Here is a 25,852-nt window from a genome sequence, read left to right as displayed (position 1 = left end):
CATCGTAAATATTATCCAGCTTTTTTCAATTAAAACTATCGAAGCATTCTAATGACTGCATATTGAGGAAAGAGGAGGAGGGACTTATGCAACAGAGAGTATGGTGCACGTGTCACTCTGAGTCCAACAATAAAAGAGACAAAGGTGTGACATAATAAAGCACAGGGACTCAATAATTTACATGTTCAACAAGCCTTTACTTTCTCAATGCAGATTATGTTGATGCCCAGTTTTACAAGTTACACATGTACAACATTACAAATATTTCTACTGTATTGACAAGTATTAGTGTTTAGTTGTTTATGATGGGCTTGTTTGAGGAACCTTAAATGAAAAATCCCAAACTGGTTCTGAGGAAGTTGCGTCTAAATCTTTCATATTTGCATATTAATACAATGGATGCAGGTCTTTTGCACTTGAAACTAAAATCACTTACTTACGGAAGCGGATAGGGAAAATTTTGATAGAGAAAATGATTTTAGGCAAATCAAGATTAAAGTTGAAATTTCAAGAATAAAGTTGTACGGTAATATAATGTTGAGATTAAAGTCGAAAAGATGAGATTAAGGTTGAAATTTCGAAAATAAACTCAAAATACAATATCGTGATAAAAAACAAAGTTTTGCTAATTAAGTTAAATCTACAGAAGCTGACAAGGGCCAAATCACCACATGACAACAAACAGCAGATTGTGGCCGTCTACAAAGTGCCGTGTATTGATGAATGAGTTCAACTATAGTTCGAAGTTGGGAAAATGATTTCTCTTTCAGCTCATTAACACGCCAATGTAATATATTTGAGGAATTTGAAGTGATATTGCCATAAACCTGCCAGTTTTGATGGAGACTGTTGTTGTAAATGGTGAATTGGCTCCTAGTTTGCTTCCGTAGTTTTGACTTTATTAGCAAACCTTCAACTTTTATCACAATATTGTGTTTTGAGTTCATTTTCAAAATTTCAATCCAATCCACTTCCATACTTAAATGATTGCAATCAAACGTACTGTTGTTTTATTTCATTTTTTTAAAAGGGGTTTATAAAATAAGCATTGTGTCTTGCATTGACCATCATGTCCGTAATGAGGGTGAAAAAATAAAATGAGCAGTGATGGCATTTATCAGGCCACCACGTGCTCAGGAGTATCACTACAACCTCGAAGATGCTGACACCTAGTGGTCAAAACACGCCATTACAGCAGCTGTGCGAGATGTGTAGCCACACCCAAAATGAATAAAAACACATGGTGCCTTCCATGTGTTTTTGGGGTGGGGGTGTAGTTTTATAAACGAGTAAGACCACTTACAGTGTAACAGCTGCCTCATATTTATTTTTGGTTTGTATTTATGCTCCAATAGAAGAAAAAAATATATATAATTTTGATGTTTTATTTTAACTGGGATAAACAAAGAGCATGTAATGCAAGGACTGTCCAACAGATGGCAGAGTATGAACAGTGTAAGCCTTAACACTAAACACAGGCGTCTATAGTCTGTAGTCAGTGTTTCCCACATGTTCACGCCACAGTAGGCTATTATAATTTAATATACTATAATTATTTTTACCATATAATTACTAGTTAAAAACTGCCATAAAAGAAATATTTCATTAGTCAGACCCGAAAACGTACAAAAAAAACCCCCAATTTATATATAATTGTTGTAAGTGTGTTGGATATGAAATATTAGTTAATTTTGGACCAGTTGGTTTGGTTAGGGTGCTGATGATGATGATGGAGCCCAGGTGTGGTCTGTTGACCTGAGTGATGATGAGGAGACAAAGAGAGAGAGGAGAAGAGAAGAGAGAGAGAGAGAGAGAGAGAGAGAGAGAGAGAGAGAGAGAGAGAGAGAGAGAGAGAGAGAGAGAGAGAGAGAGAGAGAGAGAGAGAGAGAGAGAGAGGTGGTGGTGGGAGGTTTGAGATGAGCTGCGCAGCCCCATCCGCTGCCGACGCATCTTCCTGGACTTTCCTCTCTCTTCCTCTCTGTCTGTCTCATTCTTTTTTTTGTCTGACTCTCTAACCTCACCTGATATATATATATATATTTAAAGCACACAGTGTGTATGTGTGTGTGTGCGTAAACCCTCCGTGCTGCTGCTGCCGGCCCTGTGTGCGCCATGCTGCGGTGAAGCAGGCTCCTGTCTGCGGTTGTTTCCAGGGGATGTAGAGGAGGGGGCCTAGCCTAGCCGGACCCCGTCGTGTCTGCTCCGCTCTGTCCAGCCCCGAGGCACCGCTAAGCGGCCTGCCGAGCAACACAAGATGTCGACCAGGACGCCATTGCCCACTGTGAACGAGCGAGACACCGAGAATGTAAGTAAGCGGAGAGGGGCTGGAGTGAAATGTTGACCGGGAGGAGGTGAGGGTATGTCGGTAATGGCAGCGCTCCAGGGGAGGGGGGGCTTGGTGGTGCTCACACCAACGTGCTCGTCCTTCCTATCGGCTAAATAAAGACGGTGTGTCGGTGTGTACAAAGATGCTTTTTGCCTGGACATCGATGGAGAGGCTTTACCGGCACACGTTATGGAGCTTTTTAAAGGCTGTGTGGCCTGTGAAAAAATGGTGCTGCTGTCCGCTCCTGAGAACCGGGGGGTGTTTTCTACTCGGTATTTAGGAAGGGTGGGGGAGGATGATGATGATGATGTCCTACTTTTTCAGTAGCATCGCAATGTGACATCCATCACCCGGTGATGATGTGTTGTAGCTGACCGCTCGGTGCTGACAGGCAGTGTGTTATTATTCAGCACACCGACACAGCCATGCATTCATGATCAGCCCAGGACAAATGGCTTTATTCACAGAAAGGATCCCATTCACTGTGTCAAGGAATGTTCAGGATCTTCTACACACAAATGCAGGCATTGAACGCACCATCGTGATTCAGTATCCAATGAGGACAGGAATCACATTTTACTTCTTTACATCATAAGCCTAAATCGTATTTGAATATGCACAAATAACCATCCCATGGTTTGTTTGCTTAGTGTAGCCACTAAAAAAAGAAAATACAGTCAGAGTGAATCAGTTTTATTTTTGGCACTGTGATACATGATGGCATCATTTGTGTGTGTCATGGTAAAACCAAGAGTAGAGCTGGGTATCGATTTAGATTTTCCCGATTCAATTCTACATCCATTTTGATTTCATCTGATTTTTGCCTTTAAATTAATATAGTATAGCCTAAGCAGCACAGCAGTCCTACATTGTCTGATAGTCACACATAATTTTCATATTAAAATAACATTAATAAAAAAAAGGAATATCTGTAATTCAGGACATGGATCATCTGAGTATTATATATCTAATAAATCACCTCTACTGATTTATAACAAATATTGATTTTATTGTCCTGCACACTACAGATAAACAGTGGTTCACATCATGCATTTTATTTAATGTACGATGTGATAAAGCCTTTAAGCAGGAGTTCTCACTCGATTATTTGAATCATAGCAGCCCAAAATGTCTCCTCTTTTCTATGTTTTATTTACTTAGCTGGATACAACTGTTCTACCTTTAATAACTCAAAATGTGGTGCAACCACAACTTACATAAACTTCAATATGATACACGTCTATGTAAAAAGGGAGCAATGCTTAGTAAGATTTAGATTGTAGTCTGCACTGATTGCACCAAATGGGATTTCCCACAATTCCCATAAACTTATACATTGGCACTAATGAGATGATGGTAATGATCCTCTCGTTGTTAGCCTTTAATTGAGACCTTTATAATAACACATTATGTCACTCAGATGGGGCAATTTGACTCTAAAAGGGTCAGGTGGCAGGAAAAAACTTGATTATTTTTTAGCCCTTTCTATGAATTTCTCATGGAAAATAGCTCTAGTAAAATCTCTATTGTCAAAAACATGACCTCTTTGTGGCAGTAGCAGTTCTATAACGTGCTCATTCAATTATTTCACTCAGATTGAGGAGTAAGAATTAATTACTTACTCATCAGCCTGCAGCTCAGAGTAAAAGGGGTGTGAATATGTTGTGAGAAAGGCGACAAACTCAGCTGTGCATTTTGGATCATCAACAATGGATTCAACAAAATGATAACACTTATCAATATTGTTTGTTTGTACTGTTGCACCGTGCGGTTAAATAACTTAACTAACCTTGTAAACACAACTTAACAGGAAGGCACCACTTCCCTTATCGTTCCCTGATGTATTACTGAACCCTGGTCGGCCACCGCATTGTAAATGCACCAGCTTAGGGGCGGGCTAATGTAACTGTCTGTGTAATGCAGCTCTCAGAGACGTAGACGGAGAATTGGCTATTAAACCACTGTCTCAGCAGCATCGGCCCCGGCCTGCCTCTGCTCGACTGCAGCACGCAGCCCCGGGCCCATGAGCAGCCCAACTCACTGCATTGCATAAGACTTTATTACTCAGAGACAAGTGGCTTTTAGTGCTGCAGAATGGAAGCAGCTCTCCCCTGGCTCTCTTATTTTTATGCCAGCATGCCTTCTTAGGTGTGCGTATCGTGTGCTGTATTATTCCACTGGGATTTTACGGTTTACTGATCAGTGAGGGGAAACTAGCTTGGTGCACTACTCATATACAGCACAACAATGAAATGTTTATGTTAGCGTAAGAAAGTGATGGCGGCTAATGAATACATTCTGAACAGAATTTAAATCTTGCACCAATACTGGTATATTTGTTAACTGAGGATCTCGAATCTGAATACTGACTTTGTCCAGCATCTAATCTAAAATGTTCCTCTTTGGGTAATGTCATCTTACAAAGCCACTCCCCCTTCTGCGTTCTGATTTAGGTGAGCAGGGTGTTGCATTTCCCCAGTGAAACAGGAGCAGAGGAGCCTGGGTAACCAGAGCAAGGCTTTATTCTCTGAATGGGTGCGGCGCTCAGAGGCAGGGCATCATGGGATTTCTGACCTGGGCTGTGTAGAGAAGAGGAAGCAGCCTTCAGGAGACTATACACACACACACACAGCCCCAGGATGCTGCTCCTAATTCACCTTCACCAAGTCATAGCACAGAGAGGCTGTGCTGTGGTGTCTCTAACGCTGTTAATCACAATGTGCCTTTGTGCTAAACATTTTATAGGTTTTCTTGCACGAGTGCAGTCAAAGAGTTTGTTGTGTGGTCGAATGAAGTCCTGTTTTTGTGGAGGATAAGGTCTTTCTTTTAGGAGGTTTATGTTCCACAGAAGGAGAGAATTGAACATCGGTCCCCTCCAGGCACTTTGCTGCTTGTGTTTTTGTTGTTGGTTAAAATAGTTTTCATTGACTTACTCATGATTTATCCATCCCATACAGGCACAAAAGCCCCAAAGGTTTCTTTTGGATTTACGATTCAGGCATTAAAATGATTTTTTTTATAGGTTATTCCAATTTTTGCTCACACGCATAGACTTTTGGCATCCTGTTGCTTTGTTTCTTCATGAGTAGCCTCAGCCTGTGAATGATGTTTGCTTTCACAGAATAGATCACAAAGCTAGAGTGAGTGGGAGCAAATCTAATGTAAACTTTGTTTTTAAAGTTTGTTTCTGATTTTCACACGCAGCATTCATCGGTGGATGGCTTCGTGGAGCCCCCAGTCCCTCCAACTAAGTCTGCAAGCCGTCACAGCCTGCCGCGATGTCGTAACTCGTTCACCTCCACAGAGGAGCACCCCCACATTGGCAACTACCGTCTGCTCAAGACTATAGGGAAAGGAAACTTTGCCAAAGTGAAGCTAGCGCGACATGTACTGACTGGACGAGAGGTGAGAACTTTCGTATTTTTCAGAAATCTCACCTACAAACTGTAAATATGATCCTGCCTTTGTGTCATTGTATTGTTATTTCAACTTTAAAACATTATTTGCCTTCATGGTCACGTATTTTACAAACATTACTAACATGCCATTATTTTCTTAGATTGGCATTGTTACATTACAAACAAATGTAAATTTGTTTACATTTGGATTTGTAAAGTAGTAGTGCAGGCAAAAGCACCATTGTAATAATGAGGTCTCTCCTTTCCCTTTGAAACTGTGAATGCAGTATTATATTGAAATCTACCTTATGGGTACAAATGAGTACATGGGTAAAGACACTGCAGAGATTGTCACGTAATTCAAGATATGCATTCATAGTGCATTGATTTTGTTTCTATAACACAACAAACTCACTGTGTTTAGCCCTCATGAGTGTGCTCTATAGCCTTTCTCATACACACGTGATAAAGGGGCCACGTAGTCTTTACAACAGAATGAAAAAAGGAGAAATTGCTATTAGGGATGTTCCGATACAACTTTTTCATTTCCGATATGATACCGATATTGCAGCTTTGCGTATCGGCCAATACCGATATTTATCCGATACGATATCAGCATGAAGCATACATACTTTTATTACTTTTTTTAATGGAAAAAATAAATTACTTATTTTGGAGTGTGGAATGTTAAAAAAAAGCTTGATCAATTGATGTTTCTCAAGCAGAGAACAATAGTCAACAACAGTAGGTATGAAAAAAAAAACAGACCCATTTATTATTAACCAATTGGTTACATAAATGTTAACCCTAAAAAAAATATCTACAGTATTCTACAATTAAATTAAAAAAATAAAACAATTATTAATTTCAATCCGATATTTGTTTTCAGACTGATATTGGACCAATATTCGATATCGATATCGGATCGAGACACCGCTAATTGCTATTAAGAACTGCGTACTGCAAGCCGGACTTGCCTTGAGACAAGCCTTGCTAAAGAAGCTAAAAAGCCAATAGTAGCACATGTTGATATTGTGCAGCTAGTTGTTAATAAAAGTGTCTGTGTGGCATATAGCGTCATTATCTTTGGCCCAGAATCATCATTCTGTTTCAACTTTATTGAGAAGAAATATCAGATTCATACAGTGTATTGCCATTTAAAAAAATAGATATCAAGATATGGTTTCTGGTCCATATCACCCAGCCCTACTCATTTGTTTTTTTACATACTCATGAATGAATTGAACTCATCTCTACATATACACTAGATAACTGATTGTTGATCCTGCCTCACAGATAAAAGTTTGTGGGTTTATATTTAAGCCTTTTTGTGCAGGGTTTCCTTGTTTTCCTGATCATACATGGTTTTCCAACTGCTTACTCAGAGATACATGCTGTCTTCTTGAATTGCTGGTAAGAGTGAATGTCTTAGTGTATCTGGTTATAACTGTATCCTGGCTGGCCTTTTGATTTGCATAGGCACTGCTTTCTGCAAACTTGAACAGGACAAGTATGGATGGATAGCTTTCCACAGAGGTCCAGGATAATGATTAGATCAGATATGGGAAAATTATTTTGTGCGGCCCCCATAAAAATGCAGAAGTCTCTATAAAACATACAAAATTACAGAAAAATACATAAAATGACAAAATAATATGCAAAATTACTCGAAAAACACACGCAATAACTACAATAATACACAAAAATGGCAGTGAAATATACAAAACAAACACAAAAAACACAAGTGATTAACCCACAAAACAAAAATACACAGAATGAGTTATAACACACTAAACATCAACAAACATACACAACAGTAACAGAGAAACAGACAAAATCCTGTGTTAATGCTGAGAAGGGTATTTATTGTAAATGCTAACATGAATTTTGATAATGTGGCCCTCAGGTCAGAATAGATCATTCCATTTTTTTACCCCTACTGTGATAAAAGTTGCCCATCTTTGCATTAGATGATTTGCACTTTTTTATACATATTTTAAAAAATCAATCATTTTGACAATCAATGCACAATAATTTCCATCCATCCATTTTCAGACCCGCTTTGTCTTACACAATAATTTTAATCTTATTATTATTATTTTTTTTAACATAAAAAGAAGGTTCATCAAAATAAAGTCGCTTTTATACCTGTGAATTTGTGAATTTTGCATTTTCTTCATAATCAGGTTACTTACATCCATGTGAATGCAGTGTGTAATTCACTCAGAGTAAAATCCATTTTCAGGCTTTTCATTCCAGGTACGAGAATGGATGATTTGCTGTGCAGTCATGGTAGTCTGTGTATTTGGTCAGGTCAAGATGTCAGTGCTGTGTTCTTCTGACATCTCCTCAGTTGTATACCCTTGACCTGCCAGAATGACAGATGATCCACGTTTTTTACGTCTGGTAATTAAAACTCCCATGTCCCTGAGGAGACAACAACGACTTACCATATGTTCACTGTCTTTTACCAACAAGACCATCAGCAAACACAGACAGCCCAAATACACCCCAGTGGTCTTTTCTCTCTGTGTCACAGTCGCTTTTGTCTTTTTATCGCCCCTGGGTTATATCACTAGATTGAGGTCTGATAACAGTTTAATTCACTCCGTCTCTATTTTTGTTGGTGTTAAACAGGCAGAGTGAATGTGCTACCCTCGGTGTGCAGAGAAGGTCAGGTGTCATTCAGTGTGCCTGTGAGCCATTGCTGGCTCATCACAATGTAGAAACATGAAGCAGCGTGAGGAGGAAAGCATGAAGAAAAGTCAGAAACCACAACAACCGCTCTTATCTCACTTCAAACCCAATGAGTCTGTGAGCACTTCTGATTTTTCTCACATATAAATCAAGCAATGCTCAAGCGTTGTCAGAAAAAAGTGTTTAAAGTACATTAGAGGAGCAAAACAGATGAAAGAGAGAAGTAGTGACTTCTGTGTGATGGCATCCTCTCCCTGTGTTACTGAATGACACACAAAGGCTCATATATATATGGTCTGTGAAATGATGGAAGAACTTCCCTTCGTCATTCCCATATAATTCCCTTCTCACACAGTAAAAGAGTTAAAAACAATGTAATAGATACTATCGTACCGTATACTGTATAACAATTGATAACAGAGTCCCAGGTATCCTAGAATGGTAAATGGTAACTTGATGGACTTGATTTACATAGCACCGAAGTAGTCTGAGTGCTTCACAATATCAGCTCATATACCCATTCACACTCTCACACACCAATGGGACAGAGCTGCCATGCAAGGCTCTAGGCAGCAACTTAGGTTTCAGTGTCTTGCCCAAGGACACTTCGGCACCTAGACAAGTACAACACTGGGATCGAAACTTCCAACCTCTCGATCAGAAGAACTTTTTCCCACCTGAGCCACGGTCACAGAAGAACATCTTCCAAAACTTATTCCTGCTTCAGTTGGCATTCTCCCCTGATAAGCCTCACAATTTATACATTATACCCATCCTTGAGGAGCAGTTGGCAGCTACTGGTTTGGGGAATTAGGGGATTTATCTCAAGGACCTAGTGGTGGTGATAGTGGGAAATAGGCTGTCCAGTAAAGTGACTATAGACCTTCATTGCTCAACATGGTCGACAGGGCTTGTTTTCTTTTCAAGTATCTCCAGATCAAGACGAGAGGTTATGAGATTGGCAGCAGTTTTCTACATTAATCTCATTTTTGACAGAGGGCTAAGTGGCAAGGCGATGTTCTCTAATTTCTACCTTCTTGACTTTGGCTCTTTGCTCATATATTAAGATGATTGAGTATTTGAGCACCTAAAAACAATCAGTAAACCATTGTTTTTCTTGAGAGGAAGCCAGAGCTTGTTCAGCCATCCAGGAGAATCAAGGGAAGGTTTTCACCAGTCTTGTATAGATGCTCCATGTTGCCTTTTTTTAGAGATGGATGAATGGTAATTTGTGCACATTATTGGTATACCATTGGGACCCTCCTGTAATCAATAAAGTTGACAGGATTATGAGGTTTTCAGTTGTAACATAGCTCATAAAAGCTCTCTTAGCAATAGTAGAGTTCAGGTTAATCTTTGTGATCTTAAAATTGTTTTTATGCAATCACAAGGAATGCCTACGGCCTGTCTGAGTTACGATGATACTGAATAATTAAGTGTGATACACGTTGCCCTTCTGTCACTGTAGAGCTGAATTATTCAGCCTCAGATCTAATAGAGTGCACACAAACTGTGGACATGAGCGATAGGATGTTGGCCATACATTCTTTACATTTCTCAAAAGGTCAAACATTTGCACAGGAGCGATACTAGAGGGTTCAGATTTTTTTTTTTACTTGGAGTCTCAGTGTGAGTTGGATCCATAATGGGATACATACAGTACTGCAAAGGTTAAAATCAGCAATCTGAAGGAGCACACTAACACACAATCATGCTTTGACTTTAGTTTTGTTCATTATTAGAGGAAATATAGTGTGACTGTGTGTACACCTGTTCACCTACACCCAGACAGCCTGTTTTTATACACTGCAGGCTTTTCTGCAGGTTTTCTCCTCCTGTTATATAGTCCTTCCCTTGTCAGTGCATTGACGTCATTATTGAGTTTAGCTGCTGAGTTTAGGGGAACAAGGAGTCCTGGCAGCAAGCACTAAAGTGCTTTAAAGGGAAACCCTGCTCAAGATGAACAACCAGCTTTCCCTACATCATGACTCAGCACTTACTTCCTGGTTCCTGCTCCTAACACACTGCACTGGAGCCAGAGGCTGTGTTCGAAATGGCACACTACTATACACTACAAACTCAAGCAGTATATTGAGTATATACAGTATACTATAAGTATGTTTAGGATGATGACTGATTCCATTCCATTCCCACTAGGAGTGTGACGATATCTCGATACGGCAATATATCACGATATTTCTTCGCACGATCGATTATCGATATGCTCGCGCTAAGTATCGATTTTATTTGTTTTTCTCAAAACCTTTTCTGCTTCTTCACTAAAATATGCAGGTAGGTCTTCATATAAAATTTGTCACTGTTTGTTGAAGGAACCAATATTTTGTTTACAGGAATATTGCATTATAATGGTGTCACTGGTAAGAAAGACCCTATTTTTTGTTTATAGAAAGCACTATTGAAGATACTTATTCTTTTACATTGGTATGTTGACACTTATTTACAGAAATGTTGCACTAAAATAGTGTTACTGTTCATAGGACATTTTTTCAATTCATTCTCTTTAAGCGATATAAAATAAAAATTTCATTTTTTCACTTAATCTTTTTTTTTTCTTGTTATATCATAGATTATTGTAGATTGATTTCTGACCAGTATATCGATAATTGCAGTATCGTCATATTGTGAGATAATTGTTATCGAGAGCTTTGTATCGCTTATCGTATCGTGAGGTACTCAGTGGTTCCCACCCCTAATTCCCACTGAAGTATCCTTCCAAGTTTCCCAAGATGCATTTTGAACCTACAATGACAAAAACTGGAAGCACACTAAATGTATAAAAATAAATATCTCAGTTGATTTGAAAGTATTTTAAGCGAGAAAGTGAACATGTGGTTGTTTGATCCATAAAACTCGCAGAAACACATTTAATGTTTACATTTCGGAGATTTTTGGAGATCTGCCATTGTGCTACTGACAAAACTTCTAGTTAACTTCAAAACAAGAGCCCAGTATTTACAAAATCTATAAAAACTAATGGAAGACAAGAAAAGATGCTTTTGTTTTGAAAAAGGAATGTTTGATTTTTAGCTTGAAGCCAGTCCCAGGACAATTTTACGTTCCGCTCGCAATGCATCATGGGAAGGTTGAGTAGGACTGGTAAGCCCACCGTGCACACAAATGTCCCTATATAGTATACGTGCATCTGGGTATTTCTCACGTACTCAATCTTTGTATACTATCTAATGTGAACGCACTACATACTCATTTTGACATCAGACTTGGTATGAGTTATACGTTTGTATGAGTAATACGTTACTATTTTTCGGAAGACCTGCAGGAACAAATTAAATTAAAGGCACAAAGCTAAGTTTGTTTCTTCCTTGAAAACCAAGTCTTTTTATGTACGAGCATCAGTCAGGAAAGCAATTCAGCTGAATAATGTTTTTTATTTATTGTTCAGCATGAATCAAACCATTGATGATTTAGGCTATTACAGGGTTGACACTGTCACAGATACATGAGCTTTTAAAATTATTCTTCCTTACGATTTGCTTTAAAGTCCAAGTAAAGCAGAAATAAATTTGTGTTTGTCACACCACAGAAACATGTGTCATTGACCACTGAGCCAAATTTGTATATAAAATTAGGTCTCAAAATCATGGAAAAACAAGCACTTCTCTGTGCTTTGAAACGCTGGGGGCGTGTCAGTTAGAGGCGCTGGAACCACGCCCGGGAAGGGCGCCGCGTCCGTGTACTAACCCTAATCCTACGGGAGAGAGCAGTGTGAAAGTGGCTCCAGCGTCGATAGTACTTCTCTTTTCTTTAGAAGAAAATGACTGAATTTGTATCAGCATACTTCTAACTATCTAATAATGCTTTGCAGTGCAGCTGTAAATATTATATATAAATAAGCCTTGGCAGTCCTCATTCTACAGTAACTTGCTTGCAGGACTAAGATCAGGTTTACAATCATTGCATTGGACTGATTTAAACAGTTTTTACATCCACAACACAACAGTGTTTTTGAAAAGCCAAACAATATTTTCTCAATGTAACATATAAGGAATAAAGGAAAGAGAAAGACATCACTTCTCACTCCAGATGAATACTCTGTTTCATAACTTGTAGTGTAGCATGTCATTAGGTGAAGTTATATGGGGATTTGGGTTGAGTATCCCTTTTAAATTAAACTCAATCTCTGCAATCAGAATTTTTTAATCAGTGGCCTTGTGGGAAGGAAGAATACGGAGAGACAATGAAAAGGCACTAAGCTCTTAGCTCCAACAAGTTTTAAACCACTGATGTTGTACCGACACTTCACAAGGTCACTGTGACAGTCAATTAGCTTGTAGGTGCAACATTCTTGACCTGTGACCTCATGGAGAACCATTGTGCAGTGTGGTGAGGTGGTGAATTAATGTCCTCACATAAGTTATCCATCTGTGTGATCATAAATATTTGCATTGTTATTGATGTGTTCCTTTGGTAAGACATCAGGTCAGTGTATGCAAATATGTTTACATTTAGGCTCAGAGTGAAAATGAAAGCATGTAGGCCACATGTGTCAAACTTAAGGCCCGGGGGCCAAATCTAGCTCTTTGGAGCATCCAATTCAGCCCGTAGGAGAAAGTAAAAATGTAAGTTATTATTTAATTCAGTTATAGATATCTGAGCCCCCCCCAAATACACCAAGTCAATGAAACTCCACAATATTTGACTGGGCTCACAGTTTTCCCATGCTTATATCACTTGATGGCAGCTATTTTTATTGAAAATTGCTAAATTTTCCTCAAATTATTTCACAACATTTTGCTAAATTAAATTCAAATTGGTCACAAAATTAAATGAAATCTAAAGTGAAGATCCTGCAGTGACTGATATCTGTCACTTATTGCTTGCTTGGATAATGTAGGTGCCGTAAATATTTTATGTAATTCTCATATTTGCAAACTAGAGCACAATGATTTTGAATTTACTTTCTGATTTTCTGCCTCTATAATCTGCAACCTCACTTTAGATCAAACTGGTTTGTAACTGGCCTCTGAACGAAAATAAGTTCACAGCAGGGTCGACGTGCTGCCACTAACTTGCTTTATTTGTGATGCCACCACATGTGACCAGCAAAATGATACTATTTTTAGTTTTTGTCTAGTTTAAAAAATATTTTTAGTTACTGTATTGCTTAGTTTAAAAAAAAAGATCTGACATTTAATGTGGTTTGGGATCATTTCCCGACAATATCTGAAGGAGTGAGTAGCTTTATAAGGATTAAAATAAGTCAGTATATAAAGTAGCTCAACTTTACAAGACAGTGGTGGTTTTGGGGTATAGTTAACACCCATTAAGCCCTGTTAGCTTTGATATGATTTTGAGTTGAGTTGAGGAAAAGGTGATGCAAATTCATCATAGATTCATGAAGATAAAAGTACATTTATATGGATTTTATCATAGTCTTGTTTTAGTCAGGTGAAAAAAAAAGTACATGTGAATTATAATTGTGATGTCCATTGTAGAGGTCGACCGATATGGGATTTTCAAAGGTCGATACTGTTTTTTGTTTTTTTTTTAAATTCAGCCAATGGCCGATATCTAAAGCTGATTTTGGAAGCCAATATTTGAGGCCGATATACTTTTTTTTTTTAAAGCACATTGGTTATGAAAGACAATTGAAACTCATATGATATAAATGAAATTAAATTAAATACACCAATAGAACTCTTAATATTTATTGAACTTTAAATATACCCGTACACAACCAAGTAAAACAAAAAGTACAGGACGGGTAAGTAGCAGTAAAGCACAACAACAATATACAATGTGCAAGTAGTCTGTTTAAACTAGTGGTTATACCTAAATCTAATGTTTTAGGTATAACCACTCACTCCTTCCCTCTGTTCACAGCCACCACCATTATACCTAAGCTTCACACTTGTCACCATATACACAACTACATCACATCTCACTTTAAAATAATCAACTCTTCTCCACAATTTCCATTTCCTACCTTGAGTCTCTCCTCCCTGTTCCCTTCCCCTCACCTAGGTGAAACACTGCCTTCTCCTTTTATATCCTCCCTATAATAAAGTGTTTCTTACCCTTCCTTAAGGATGGCTGGTGAAAGTAAAAAAAAAAAAAATGATTTTTTTTTTTTGTGCAGATGGCCGATTTTGAAAAAAGTCCATATATCGGCCCGATATATCAGTCAACCTCTAGTCCATTGTATTGATTCATTGAGAAGGAAAGAGGGAGGTTATATAATTTTTTTCAGATATGGTGCCACATTACATTATGTAACTGTCCTTACTTATCACAATGATGTCCAGGTTTAGTCTGCAGTCTGACTTAGTGATGAGGTTGTTGTTGTTTTTTTTTTTTGTTTTTTTAAAGCTGCTGAGCTTCCACAGCGTAAGCAGAGCAGCTTTGTTTTGGTTTGCTCTCTGGGGTGATTATTGAGATGGACGGTTTAAAGTGCTGCAGAGCCAGCTGTGATTCACTGACCTGCAGATGAAGACGCGTCCCCTTGAACCAGTCTGTCAACCCGCTGTGGGTTTCACCATGAGTAAAGGCACCTATTTAATGATTACTTAAGTTTTTTTTCCCCTCAACTTTCAAAGCACCATGTTGTCACAAATGACAGAATACAGGATCCTTAAGGTGTGTTCTGACTGAATTTCAGTTGGAACATGTTTTGGCACATCCTTCTTGCAGTAGATTACTGAAATGTTGAGGAAAGCTCATTTCAACACCAGCTTTCACTGCACCCCCCCATTCAAAAAACCTATAAGAACTGATTTGAGTTTCAACATCTTGGTTATTGTTTAATCTCCTGTCTATATCCAACCCCCTCCCCTTGTTTTCTTACACAATTATTTGTGTCTTTTTCTCTCTCTAGGTGGCAGTAAAGATTATAGACAAAACTCAACTGAATCCAACTAGTCTGCAGAAGGTGAGTTTATGCATTTATTTATTTGTTTTGTAGTTATAATGCCATATTAGTCACTCCTTAGTGTCCATCCATTTAGTTTTGTTGCTCTTTGAACCCAGGATAGTGTGTTTAAAATAACATAATCAGTTGTAGACCACAAGGCTTGTTTAATCTCCAGCCACTCCCTCACTTCGCTCCTGACTGTTGATTTGTCGCTGGGAGAAGCTATAAATACCCCCAGCGTCCTGTCCCTTACTTACCCTTCTCCAGCAGTCACAATCAATTATGACAAAGAGTTTGGGACACTCTCAATACATCTTACTACACCGTTTAACTGTGAAAAGATTGAAAATGTAATGAAAAAGTCTAGTATTTTGTTAAAATCCTTAAAAAAAAAATAGATATATGAAAACACAAACATACACACACACACACGCACGCCCACATGTATATATAAAAACATTTATATTTTTTGCATTTAGTTTACAAGGGCCCCTCTTTAACCTTTCCTGCTTTGTAAACAATGAATAAATAATTGTCAAGCAAGTGCTGATTCATTTTAATAATGGGCCTGTGAACGTCACACCTACAGGAACAGCACTGAACGTCTCAATCGTGCGCCTCTCCCTGGGAACCACTGGGGTGAGGAAATGGCACTCCTACGAGCATTGTAATGACTAAATAATAACGATAATTAGCTTCCCAACATGTCTGCCGCCCTGCTTGTGGCTGGGATGAATAACATCATTGAATGAATAAAGATAAGCCTTGGCTACTGAGGCACATTGCAGGGGTTGATATTAGAGTGTCTCTGAGTTGTAACATGTAGTTTTCAGCCCATTTAAGCATTTCTCGAAATATCGTGCTGCTGCTGCTGTTGTTCTGCATCATTTTGGATTGTAAAGGGATTTGACTGCAGCTTTTCAGCCAATAGGGTTAGAGCAGTGGTTCCTAACCCTAACCTTTTTTGGATTGTGACCCCATTTTGATATCTCAAATTTCTGGCGACCCCAGCAGAGACTTTTTTTGTAAAATAATTTTTTGATAATGTTTGTGATATAGTGTTATGACTAGCACTGTAGTGACATGTTTGTGATATAGTGTTATGAGTAGCACTGTAGTGACATGTTTGTGATATAGTGTTATGAGTAGCATTATAGAGACGAGACCCACCAGCTCAGATATTTTTATAATGTATTTTTTTTAGCTATATTTATATTTGAACAAGTATAAAAGTATAGAATACAGTTGTTTAAGATTGTGTGATGGTGTTTTACTTTGAACAATAATGATAATTAAAAAAAAAAATGATGCAATGTTTTATTAACTATTTAATAATTATGAAATTTTTCTACTGTATTTTTTTAAACTACATTCATATTGGAGGAAGTAAAAGTATGTAATACAGTTGTTTGAGATTGCATGATGGTGTTTTAATTTGAAAAAGAATAACAATTAAAAAAAAAAAATACAAAAATATATATATATTACTAGACATTTCAGGAGACCCCATTTGAATTCCAGGCGACCCCAAGGTTGAAAAACCCAGGGTTAGAGATAAGATAAATATATCCTCTTCAACCAAGATACTTTTTAATTGTAGTATCTTATTAGTTAAGCTTCTTTGTGTTTGTTTGTTAGCAGCACAGATAGGTAGTGTAATGGTGTGTGTGTTTCAGTCATGGATAGACTCTGATTGCCTTGTCTCGGTCATCACGAGTGGTTCCAAACCCTGTGAGCTGCCTGGAGATAGCAGGGCCCATGTATCATGTGAACCTGCAGACCAATCACAATCCTTGTGATCAATTATTCAGCGAGCCTTTCAGATGTTAGCTGCAGTAGATCCGAGAGGGACAATAGGGAGAATTCGTACTGTTTTTAAGGGGGGGGGGGGCAAGCTATTATTGGTGTTGTACCATGTAAGCACTTTGGTTTTCACATGTGCGGATATGTTAAAAGTTATAGTTTGTTTTTTTTAAGTTTTTCAGCTACCAAGTGCAGACAGTTGTTTGTGTCTTACATATTTTATCGACCACTCCACTAAAGTTATAGATTGCTGTAATGGTATACAGATGTGCCCTCTGCAATGCAGAAGCTTGTTTTATAATGCAGCAACCGTCTCCAGAATCTAATCGATCAGCTCATTGACTCAGTGTCCTGAGTGATCATTGTAAATGCTCTAACATGGGCACGTTATAGGAAATGTCCACCTCAGTACAGTTTTTTTTTTGCTTGATGAGACGTATGACCTTCAGCAGACTGGTTGAAATCAGAGACAAAAACCAAGAACTGCCGAATAATCAATCGCAAAGTGTGAAAAATAAAACTCACAGCAAAAAATTATCTTTGTCTTAAAATGAACTCTATTGTTATATTAGACTAGGAATAAAATAAATGCATAATATGATGTAAAATGCAAAATTTTAAACATTGGACTGCTTAGGTATAGACTTCATGGGTTAATATTAAACAGACAACATTGGATAGTTTAGTACACATGTCATTGTACAACTTATTTTTGTTCAGGGGCCAAATACGGAGCGGTTCATCTTTAGTGGGCCGCAGATTTTAGGTGGGAAAGTTAGTAATTTAATCATTATTGTGCTCTAGTTTGCATTTCAACATATAGTTGTTTTTTTATTTTTATTTGTTTATTTCGGACAAACAACAATTTAATACCATAATAACTAAAACATACAATAATGCAAAAATAATCGCTAAAATGCCAAACAATTAAATAAATTTCAACATATAAATAAGATATCAATTCATTTGATTTTGTGAACAATTTTTTTGTAATTTGGGGAAATTTTGTGGAATAATTTAAAGAAAATTGCAGGATTTGGAAAAAAATTTAGTTCTTTTAACAATTTCATACCAGTCATACCAGAGAGTCTGTGGACCTCAGTGCAGCTAATGTTCTGCCTATAGAGCAAAGCCGCGCCCTGCTCTTCACTGGCTCTGTGGAACCTTTTAACCTGTAACTCCCCTGAGTGGATCTCATGTAGCAGCGTAGATCCTGTCTGGAATGGAATCAGCCTTCTCATCAATATATGCCGGGCTCTAGGTGGTTATACATTTTTTTATGAATTTGAAATTATGGTTTATACTTTTCACATAATTTTTCAATCCAGCCATCAAGAACAACAAACCTGACACATTTTATCATCATCATCTGTTGTATTAAGCTCAATTTGAAAGGATTGTGTCTGAGTAGAAATCAGCAGTAGTCTACTTAATTCTGTTAGTTTCTGTATTCTTTAGTTGACCTTCATCATTGTCTACAGACATTAGTCATTGTTTAGGTTTTTTTTGTCGTTCTTGTTTTTGATCTCTCAATAGATTTCTTTTCTCTTCTTTTTTTTTTCCTCCTGTAACCTAATAAAGATGTCTTCTTTAACACTAGGTTCATTTTTCTTCCACGCGGCTTCTTGGGCATTAACAGTATCCTACCACAGAGTACATTATCATGGTTAAAAATGGCGCTCAGTGTAGCTGAGCAAGCTATTTCTAGATGCAGCCATAAACAACTGCCATAATTATTGAATAAGTGACCTGTGTGCCCTACAAACACCAAGCACAGAGGTGCAAAGGCTGTTTGGTGCTTTCACTATATTGGTAGCCTAAGGATATTTGATGTTCACCATTTATGATTTGTGTAATATTATATCTTTGAATATTTGGGCTTGTGTTTTATGGGGAGAGATTTGTCTCAAACATTTTCACAAATATATGCACAATTTTCACATGTATGTTTTAGATTTCCATGTTTTTTTGTTTTTTTTAGATTTTCACGTTTTTTAAGTTTTCACTTGTTTTTCAGATTTTAACATTTGTTTTTAAGATTTTTACAGTTTTTTTGAAAAAATTTTTTTTTTCACATGTATATTTTAGATTTCCACATTGTTATTTTTTAAGATTTTTCCAGTTTTGTTTTTATTTTCACCCGTTTATCAGAAATGTCATCGACACACAAGTTAGATAAGTGAAAAATCTGGAAAATACATGTGAAAATTGTGTATATATTTGTGAATATTTTAGAGACAAATCTCTCCCCATAGTGCTTGTCTGTGTCTCCCTCTACTTGCTGGTCACAGTGGTTCTTTCATGATGAAATGCCATTGATCCCCCTTTTTATGATCTCGCAGTGGATCTGTGCTGTAGGCTCACCATCTGGTGCTGCCATCGCCCAGACAGATCCTGTACAACCGCATGCATGCACGCACACACACTAACAAACCTGCATGGGACACAGACACACAAGTGGAGGACATTTACAGTATGTGCATATAAAGCAAACGTGTACCCTTGGAACTTTTGGCAAACAAACACTTTTGTCGCTATTATTTTTTTACCAAGATTGGAGTTACTAGTCAACTTAAATAATCTTTCTTTCTTCATCTTCTCTGTGAAACCTGGGTGTTTCCTCTCCATTATTTGATTTTAAAGACAGGTTAGCAAAGCCCGGAGCAAATCATAAGGTCAGAATGAACCTCTGCTTTTCATCTTTATAGGTCCTGAATCCCAATATGACTTTGGTTGTTTCAGTGTAACGGGAAATGAGGTCAGCTGAGCTTTCCAAAGTACCTCCTCAGATCCACCACAGGAAATCACATGTCATCTGCGGTCGGGGATGTTGACGTTGTCATGGTTTTATAGCATTTTAGCCCTAAAATAGGCCTCTTTGTTAATCCCCTCTTCCACTGAGCAAACTCTGCTATCATTCCACCATCCCACAGCGCCATTCCTCCACCTTATTTGTAAATACAAGATGTTAAGTCGCCTTTTATTGCTTTCGGAGTGTCAACGAAATGTTTAATGAATGGCATGTGCTAGGTGTGCTGTTCAGCCACTGTAAGGATAAACTGGTGTATCATACAAAGAAGCAACTGGAATGTGACCAGATAAAGTAAGATAAATAACTCGTACAGACGTTGTAATTTTGCTCCCATACAGAGCAATGGCTCCCCCTATGTTCAGTTTTTAGCAACGTTGGGGTGATTTTTCGTAGTTTTTTCCTTTTTTAATCGGTACCGTCATAATAATTGTTGCACACTGGGCACAAAAGGGACTTCCAGGCTTTCACGGGTTGTTTTAACTCTCTTTTTAATCTGAATAACCTAGAAACACACATCAGCTGCACCATCTATTTAAAGGGGACATCTATCTATAAATAAAGGAACGTCTGTGTGTGTGTGTGTGAGGATTTATTAGTGGAGGACCTATTTATATATGTATTATATACCAAGCATGACAAACTCTGTAACGACATTCATCTTCACCTTCACCAATTCAACAAATAAGGTTTAGCCTTAAATTAAAGCTGGAACAGAGATTAAAAAACAAAACCAAACCCAACTTTAGCTTTACTTCACTAAATTTAGCCCTCAGAGAGTTATAAAATTCTAAATTTTCCGCACCAGTGGGACTCGCTCACGTGCCATGAGACCCCCCTATGCTGTGAAAAATTCCCAGTGAGAACCCTGTTGTAGCGTTAGTATTTCTTCTTGTGTCCAGAGCTACAGTGGTAACCCTGAGTCTTTGTTTGTTTTCTGGTTTTAAATACTGAACCATAATGAGCTGTGACTATTTTTGCTCGTGTTCTGTCAGATGTAAAAAGCACACTGGCAGGTCAATCTCCCTTAATGGCTGCAGTTTGTTTGCCCTGTGCTTGCCACTCTGCATTAGCCAATGAGGTGCTATCATGCCTAGGGGCTAGAGGGGCTTTGGTCTTTTCTACATGAGTGATTGGACGGTGATTGGAAGGTGATTGGACGGACAGGCTGCACTGTTGTTTGTGATGAATCTTAATAAAAATAGGCATGTACAAGGATGGTATTACATGGATTTATGTCTTAGTGGGTGTTTGTTTGTGGAGGGCTCCATGTGGGTGGGGATTGTAAATTCAAACCAGTGTCCATGTTTTTTCTGAGTGCATGCTCTCCTAGTAGCGTGCTAGGTTGTTCACAGCTATGCTGCTTTGCTATCATGCTCAGGACTTCAGTGAGCTTAAGGTTGCAGTGTTGTTGCACAAATGCATCTTTAAAAAATAACAAAAATGATTGTCCTGTATTCGCTATCAATGTTGAGTCAGTGTAAATAATTTTACGATTTCAGTTTTCTATATAATTTTCAGGTGATTAGTTGTGTTGAAATGCAGCCATTCACCTGTATCTTTGCTTTATCACCTCCTCTTTAAACATTAAGCTGTTACCTGAGTGGTATATTTTGGAAGCAGGATAGCTGTGGTAGATATAAATATGATGCTATTCTGCTTAATGACTATTGAATATTCTGTTTTGATATCTGATGGTTTTAGTGAGTTTCTACCTTCTGGTAAAAAATGAACAACACATCGCTTGTTCATGTGGATTTTGTTGGGTTTTTTCTTTCTTATTATGAATGTTGTGTTTTGATAGCGCTTTGAGATGACTTAGTTGTAATTTGCGCTATATAAATAAAATGTAATTGAATACAAACTACATAACAAGGTAGCAACAGTGTAATTATCCAAAATAACAGCTCAGACAAAACACTAGTCTGAGTTAGAATTTAATGTAATCTAGATGCAAATAATTTTAGTGCTGAAAGAATTTAAGAGATTGTTTCAGTTCTAAATTTTTGGAAAAAGTCTGAAAACAGTGTTTTAATTTTAAAGTGCAATTTATCAATTTTAATCCACATTGTCTGCCCAATACTCACATATCTTTTAGGGATAGAGCACTAAGTGTGCTATGATTTTGTATCTTTTTCAAAAGTGTCCTAATATTGTCTACATATACAGCAAGATTATTATTCACCTTGTTTCTGGAGGTGCTACTGCAGATTTGGCAGTGTGCCAAATTTCTTGATGGAAAAAATTACCATTGCACTGATCTGTATTAGATAGTCTGCTGGTGTATTTAATAGTGAATACGTGGAAGAGAAGACACTTGGTAAATCTCTGCAGAAGTAGAGCTAGACAGAGACAAATATGAGATTGCATTAGCAGCCCTTGTTATTTTCAGCTCCTCCAGACTTAAGGACAGGACACATCAGGACTGTTTGTCTCAAAGTCACTTTGGATCCACCTGTTCGTCCCTTTAACCAAATGTAAAGGTTATTTCTTCATCTGTTCACGAAAACATGCATGTATACACACATCCAGGCTACTATCAATAATATCCATGTAGAATTAAATAGTGCAGCCAGTTCCTGTAAGTCTAAGTGTTCCCAGTCTGATATCTGCATTTGTGCTCTTTGTGCATGAGGGCTCAGCTGTAATTAAGGCTAGTTTGGTAGTCACGGTGCCTCTGGGTGGCTGGAATTGGGTCACTGGCACAGACTTCTGAGATCCAGGCACATTGGAACTCAAGCAATGTGGGATGCACATTTAGTTTGAGGCCATTTTTGTTTTTTACATCATCACCTGAATTTGCCAAAGAGGAAGTTGATGTACCTCAAATAAATTCTGTATAGTTGTTTCCTTTGGCCTTCAAGCTTACATTAGCTTCCCCACCGTGGCTTCCCTTTGAGAGTGTAGATGGTATCAACTTTGAAAGCAAACTGGATCAAAGATGCCAAACTCATTATCTCCTGTCAGCCTCCATGGTGGCCGCATCCCTATTGAGCCTGTATTGACTAGCTTTGTGTTTGTTGTTTTCTAGCGACCTTCTCAGATTTGCTCTAATTTTTCTTTCCAAGTGGCTGCACACGTGCTTCCCATGTGAGGTGCTGGGAGGCAATGACACAAACCATAGAGAGAGAGACACACAGAATAGAGATGGGGATAGAGAGAGAGATAAAACATCAATTCTTTAGTCCATGGCTCATGTACATCACTAAAGTATGTGTCCTGGCCAATGTGTCACATGTTGGAGCATGTGCACAACCACATTATTCTAAGCCACACACGATTCAAATGGGTTTCAGCATTAAATAAGCTGAGTGGCAGAGGGGTATGCTGGAGATTTTTCCTGTCTTCATTGGATGTACACCGTAAGTAATGTAATGCATTTGGTACACCCTAAATACAGGTACACTGCTACCTTCTCTCTGGACATTAAGAGGCTCAAATGAACCAGAGCTTCAGACTATAGTAGGAAATCAGAGTACCCGACTAGTACCAGAGTATTTAGCTCAGTGCTTCCCAACCTTTTTTGGATCGTGACCCCATTTTAATATCACACATTTCTGGCGACCCCAAATATTTTTTCTTCATCTAGAATTGGTTTTTGATCATGTTTGTTATACTGTGTTACAAATACAGAGTAGCCAGTATTAGTGACAAGTTACAGCAGCTCACATATGTTTATACTGCATTTTACTTGAACTAGATTTATGTTTGAGAAAGTGAAAATATAGAATACAGTTGTTTAAGAATGTGTGTTGTGTTTTAATTTTGAAAAAAAATAATAATTAAGAATAATAAAAATAATCAGTAACTTTTTTTTTAATCAATTACTACTTGACATTTCAGGTGACAACCATTTAAATTGTAGGCGACAATACATGGGGTCATAACCCCAAGGTTGAAAAACACTGATTCAGTTAGTTAGCTATTATTATTATTATTATTATTATTATTATTATTATTATTATTATTATTATTAATAATAATAATTAGTTTATTTCTATTCAGCTCTACCCTAGTGCTGGGCGATTTTTCCTTAAAAAAAAAAAAAAAAATTAAAGTTTTGATTCGAAACTTGAATTTTCAAATCGAAAATTCAAGTTTTCGATTCAATTTCGATTGAAAAAAATTGTTGTTTTTTTCAATGCACTTAAAAATTACCTCAGACATCAGATATATTGTCAAAAATGCAACTTTATTGCTTTGTTTTTCAAGAAATAAAATGCATAGAACAATCCCAAAATAAAAAGTAAATGATTCTCTGTCATTCAACAATTTCAAGCTTTAACCCGGGTTTAAACAAAAATGCAATAGCAACTTCACAGTATCTTAAATTTTCTGATTAAGAAATCAGACTTTATTACTACATATTTTATTACATATAACATTACAATTAAAAAAATAATAAACTCTTCCCTTAGCATCTCAGTATAGTGCGAATAAAACATTAAACATGTCTATGGCACACATATAGCCTATACTCAACGGGTAAACAAATGAAAACAAAGAAGGGGCTGGCTCACATTGCGCTATGGTAACCCACAAGTTGTTTTGCCCAGCCCTACTCTACCCCCATGGTGGGTAAAGGGAAAAAAAAACGTTAAATTAATGGGAATGTCTCCTCGTGGCTCTATTTGACTATGGGCATTTTATCTGTGGCAGCAAGGAATGATTTAGCTTCACACAATGCAATTGTTATTAAATTCTTGTTCATATGCACATATATCTCTCAGATTAGTGAATATTTGGAATTATCTGACATGACCAACAGTTTAAAAAACAATTGTCTTGTCTAGGAAATAGGTGACTATGCTGTGTGTCTGCCTCACGAGACGTGTCACAATGAATGGAAAATAGATCTGGTACAGACAGAACTGAAGAGAGATTTGAACTGAGGAGGAGTTCCTGCCTGCTGTTAAACTAGACTAAAGCAGAAAGGGTCCCACAGAGCCAGCACTGCTCACCGTATAATGGCTGTGCCTCATGACCTAGAAACAAAGACGATCCCTGCTCTTATGTAAGACTTGGAGGACCCGTAGGAGGTTGCATGGATACGCAGACTTTCATCCACAGACACAGAATCAGCTCTTCTTTCCTAAACAATCATGGCATTTAACGGCGTGTCTGTTGCTTTTTATTCAGTCACTGTCATAGAATAGAAATGTAAATCTGTATTTGGTCTTAGGTGATAGAAACAGAAAAATTCTCCTCAGGTTGGTGTGGAAATTTAATACTCACCCTCAACTCATCTCAACTGGGAATCAGTAAAAGGTAAATGATTCAGTAGCACCTCTAAGTGGACGCAGGAGCTCATCTGACATAAACAGTCATGCCAAGACTTTCAGGAGAAACGCTTTCAAGTGATTATAATGACTGCACTCAGCTAATGTGCCCCAACACTCATTGAAAGCAAATCAAAGGATGTCATGAAACCATTGCCCGTCTGCAGCTCAGGCTTTCTTGAAAATAATTTTCTTCTATCACACAAGTTCACCTTAAGTTGTCATCATGACATCATTTTATTGTTTGTTTTGGTGGTGCTTTCCCCCACTCCCTGGCCTTGCCAGGGGTCGGTGCAGCGGCCTAGGTCGGGGTGGACAAGGGACGGATGACCCGGCATGCGCGGGGCGGTGTCCGGCACCGGGCGGAAGGCGGGGCGGCGGAGGGGCCCGGGTTACGACGGCGTATTTTTAGCCTCCTCAGAAGCAGTTCTAAACTTTTTGCTTGCCTCGGCTATGACCACGAGTCGAACAGGCGGAAAAACACTAGAAAAAGCCTTAGCCCAATGACTATTCCGAGCCTGTGGTCACGTGACATGCCGTAAAGTGAAACATCTCCAGGCAATCTCCAGGTCTCATGACCTGGCCAAAGACGGTCCGTATCTCCAAACTTACATGGGCGGTATTTCAAGAGGGCAGCCCCGTTCGGAGCAT

General features: G+C 38.0%; 1 protein-coding gene across 5 annotated transcripts in view; it reads left to right on the top strand.

The window, feature by feature from the left end:
• Window positions 1-1,904: 1,904 nt before the first annotated feature.
• Window positions 1,905-25,852, top strand: part of mark1 (MAP/microtubule affinity-regulating kinase 1) — a 41,287-nt gene continuing 17,339 nt past the window's right edge. For all 5 annotated transcript variants that reach the window (XM_028467850.1, XM_028467849.1, XM_028467848.1 and 2 more), the window contains exons 1-3: window positions 1,905-2,305; window positions 5,531-5,731; window positions 15,275-15,328. In XM_028467850.1, coding sequence (XP_028323651.1) covers window positions 2,255-2,305; window positions 5,531-5,731; window positions 15,275-15,328 — 306 coding nt within the window. In that variant the 5' untranslated portion in view covers window positions 1,905-2,254. The remainder of the gene's footprint in view (window positions 2,306-5,530; window positions 5,732-15,274; window positions 15,329-25,852) is intronic.

The sequence above is a fragment of the Gouania willdenowi genome, chromosome 15 (assembly GCF_900634775.1).
Source record: "Gouania willdenowi chromosome 15, fGouWil2.1, whole genome shotgun sequence".
Classification (NCBI taxonomy): Eukaryota; Metazoa; Chordata; class Actinopteri; order Blenniiformes; family Gobiesocidae; genus Gouania; species Gouania willdenowi.
The sequence above is the reverse complement of the archived record's forward strand: the minus strand, read 5'-3'. Positions and strand labels throughout refer to the sequence as shown.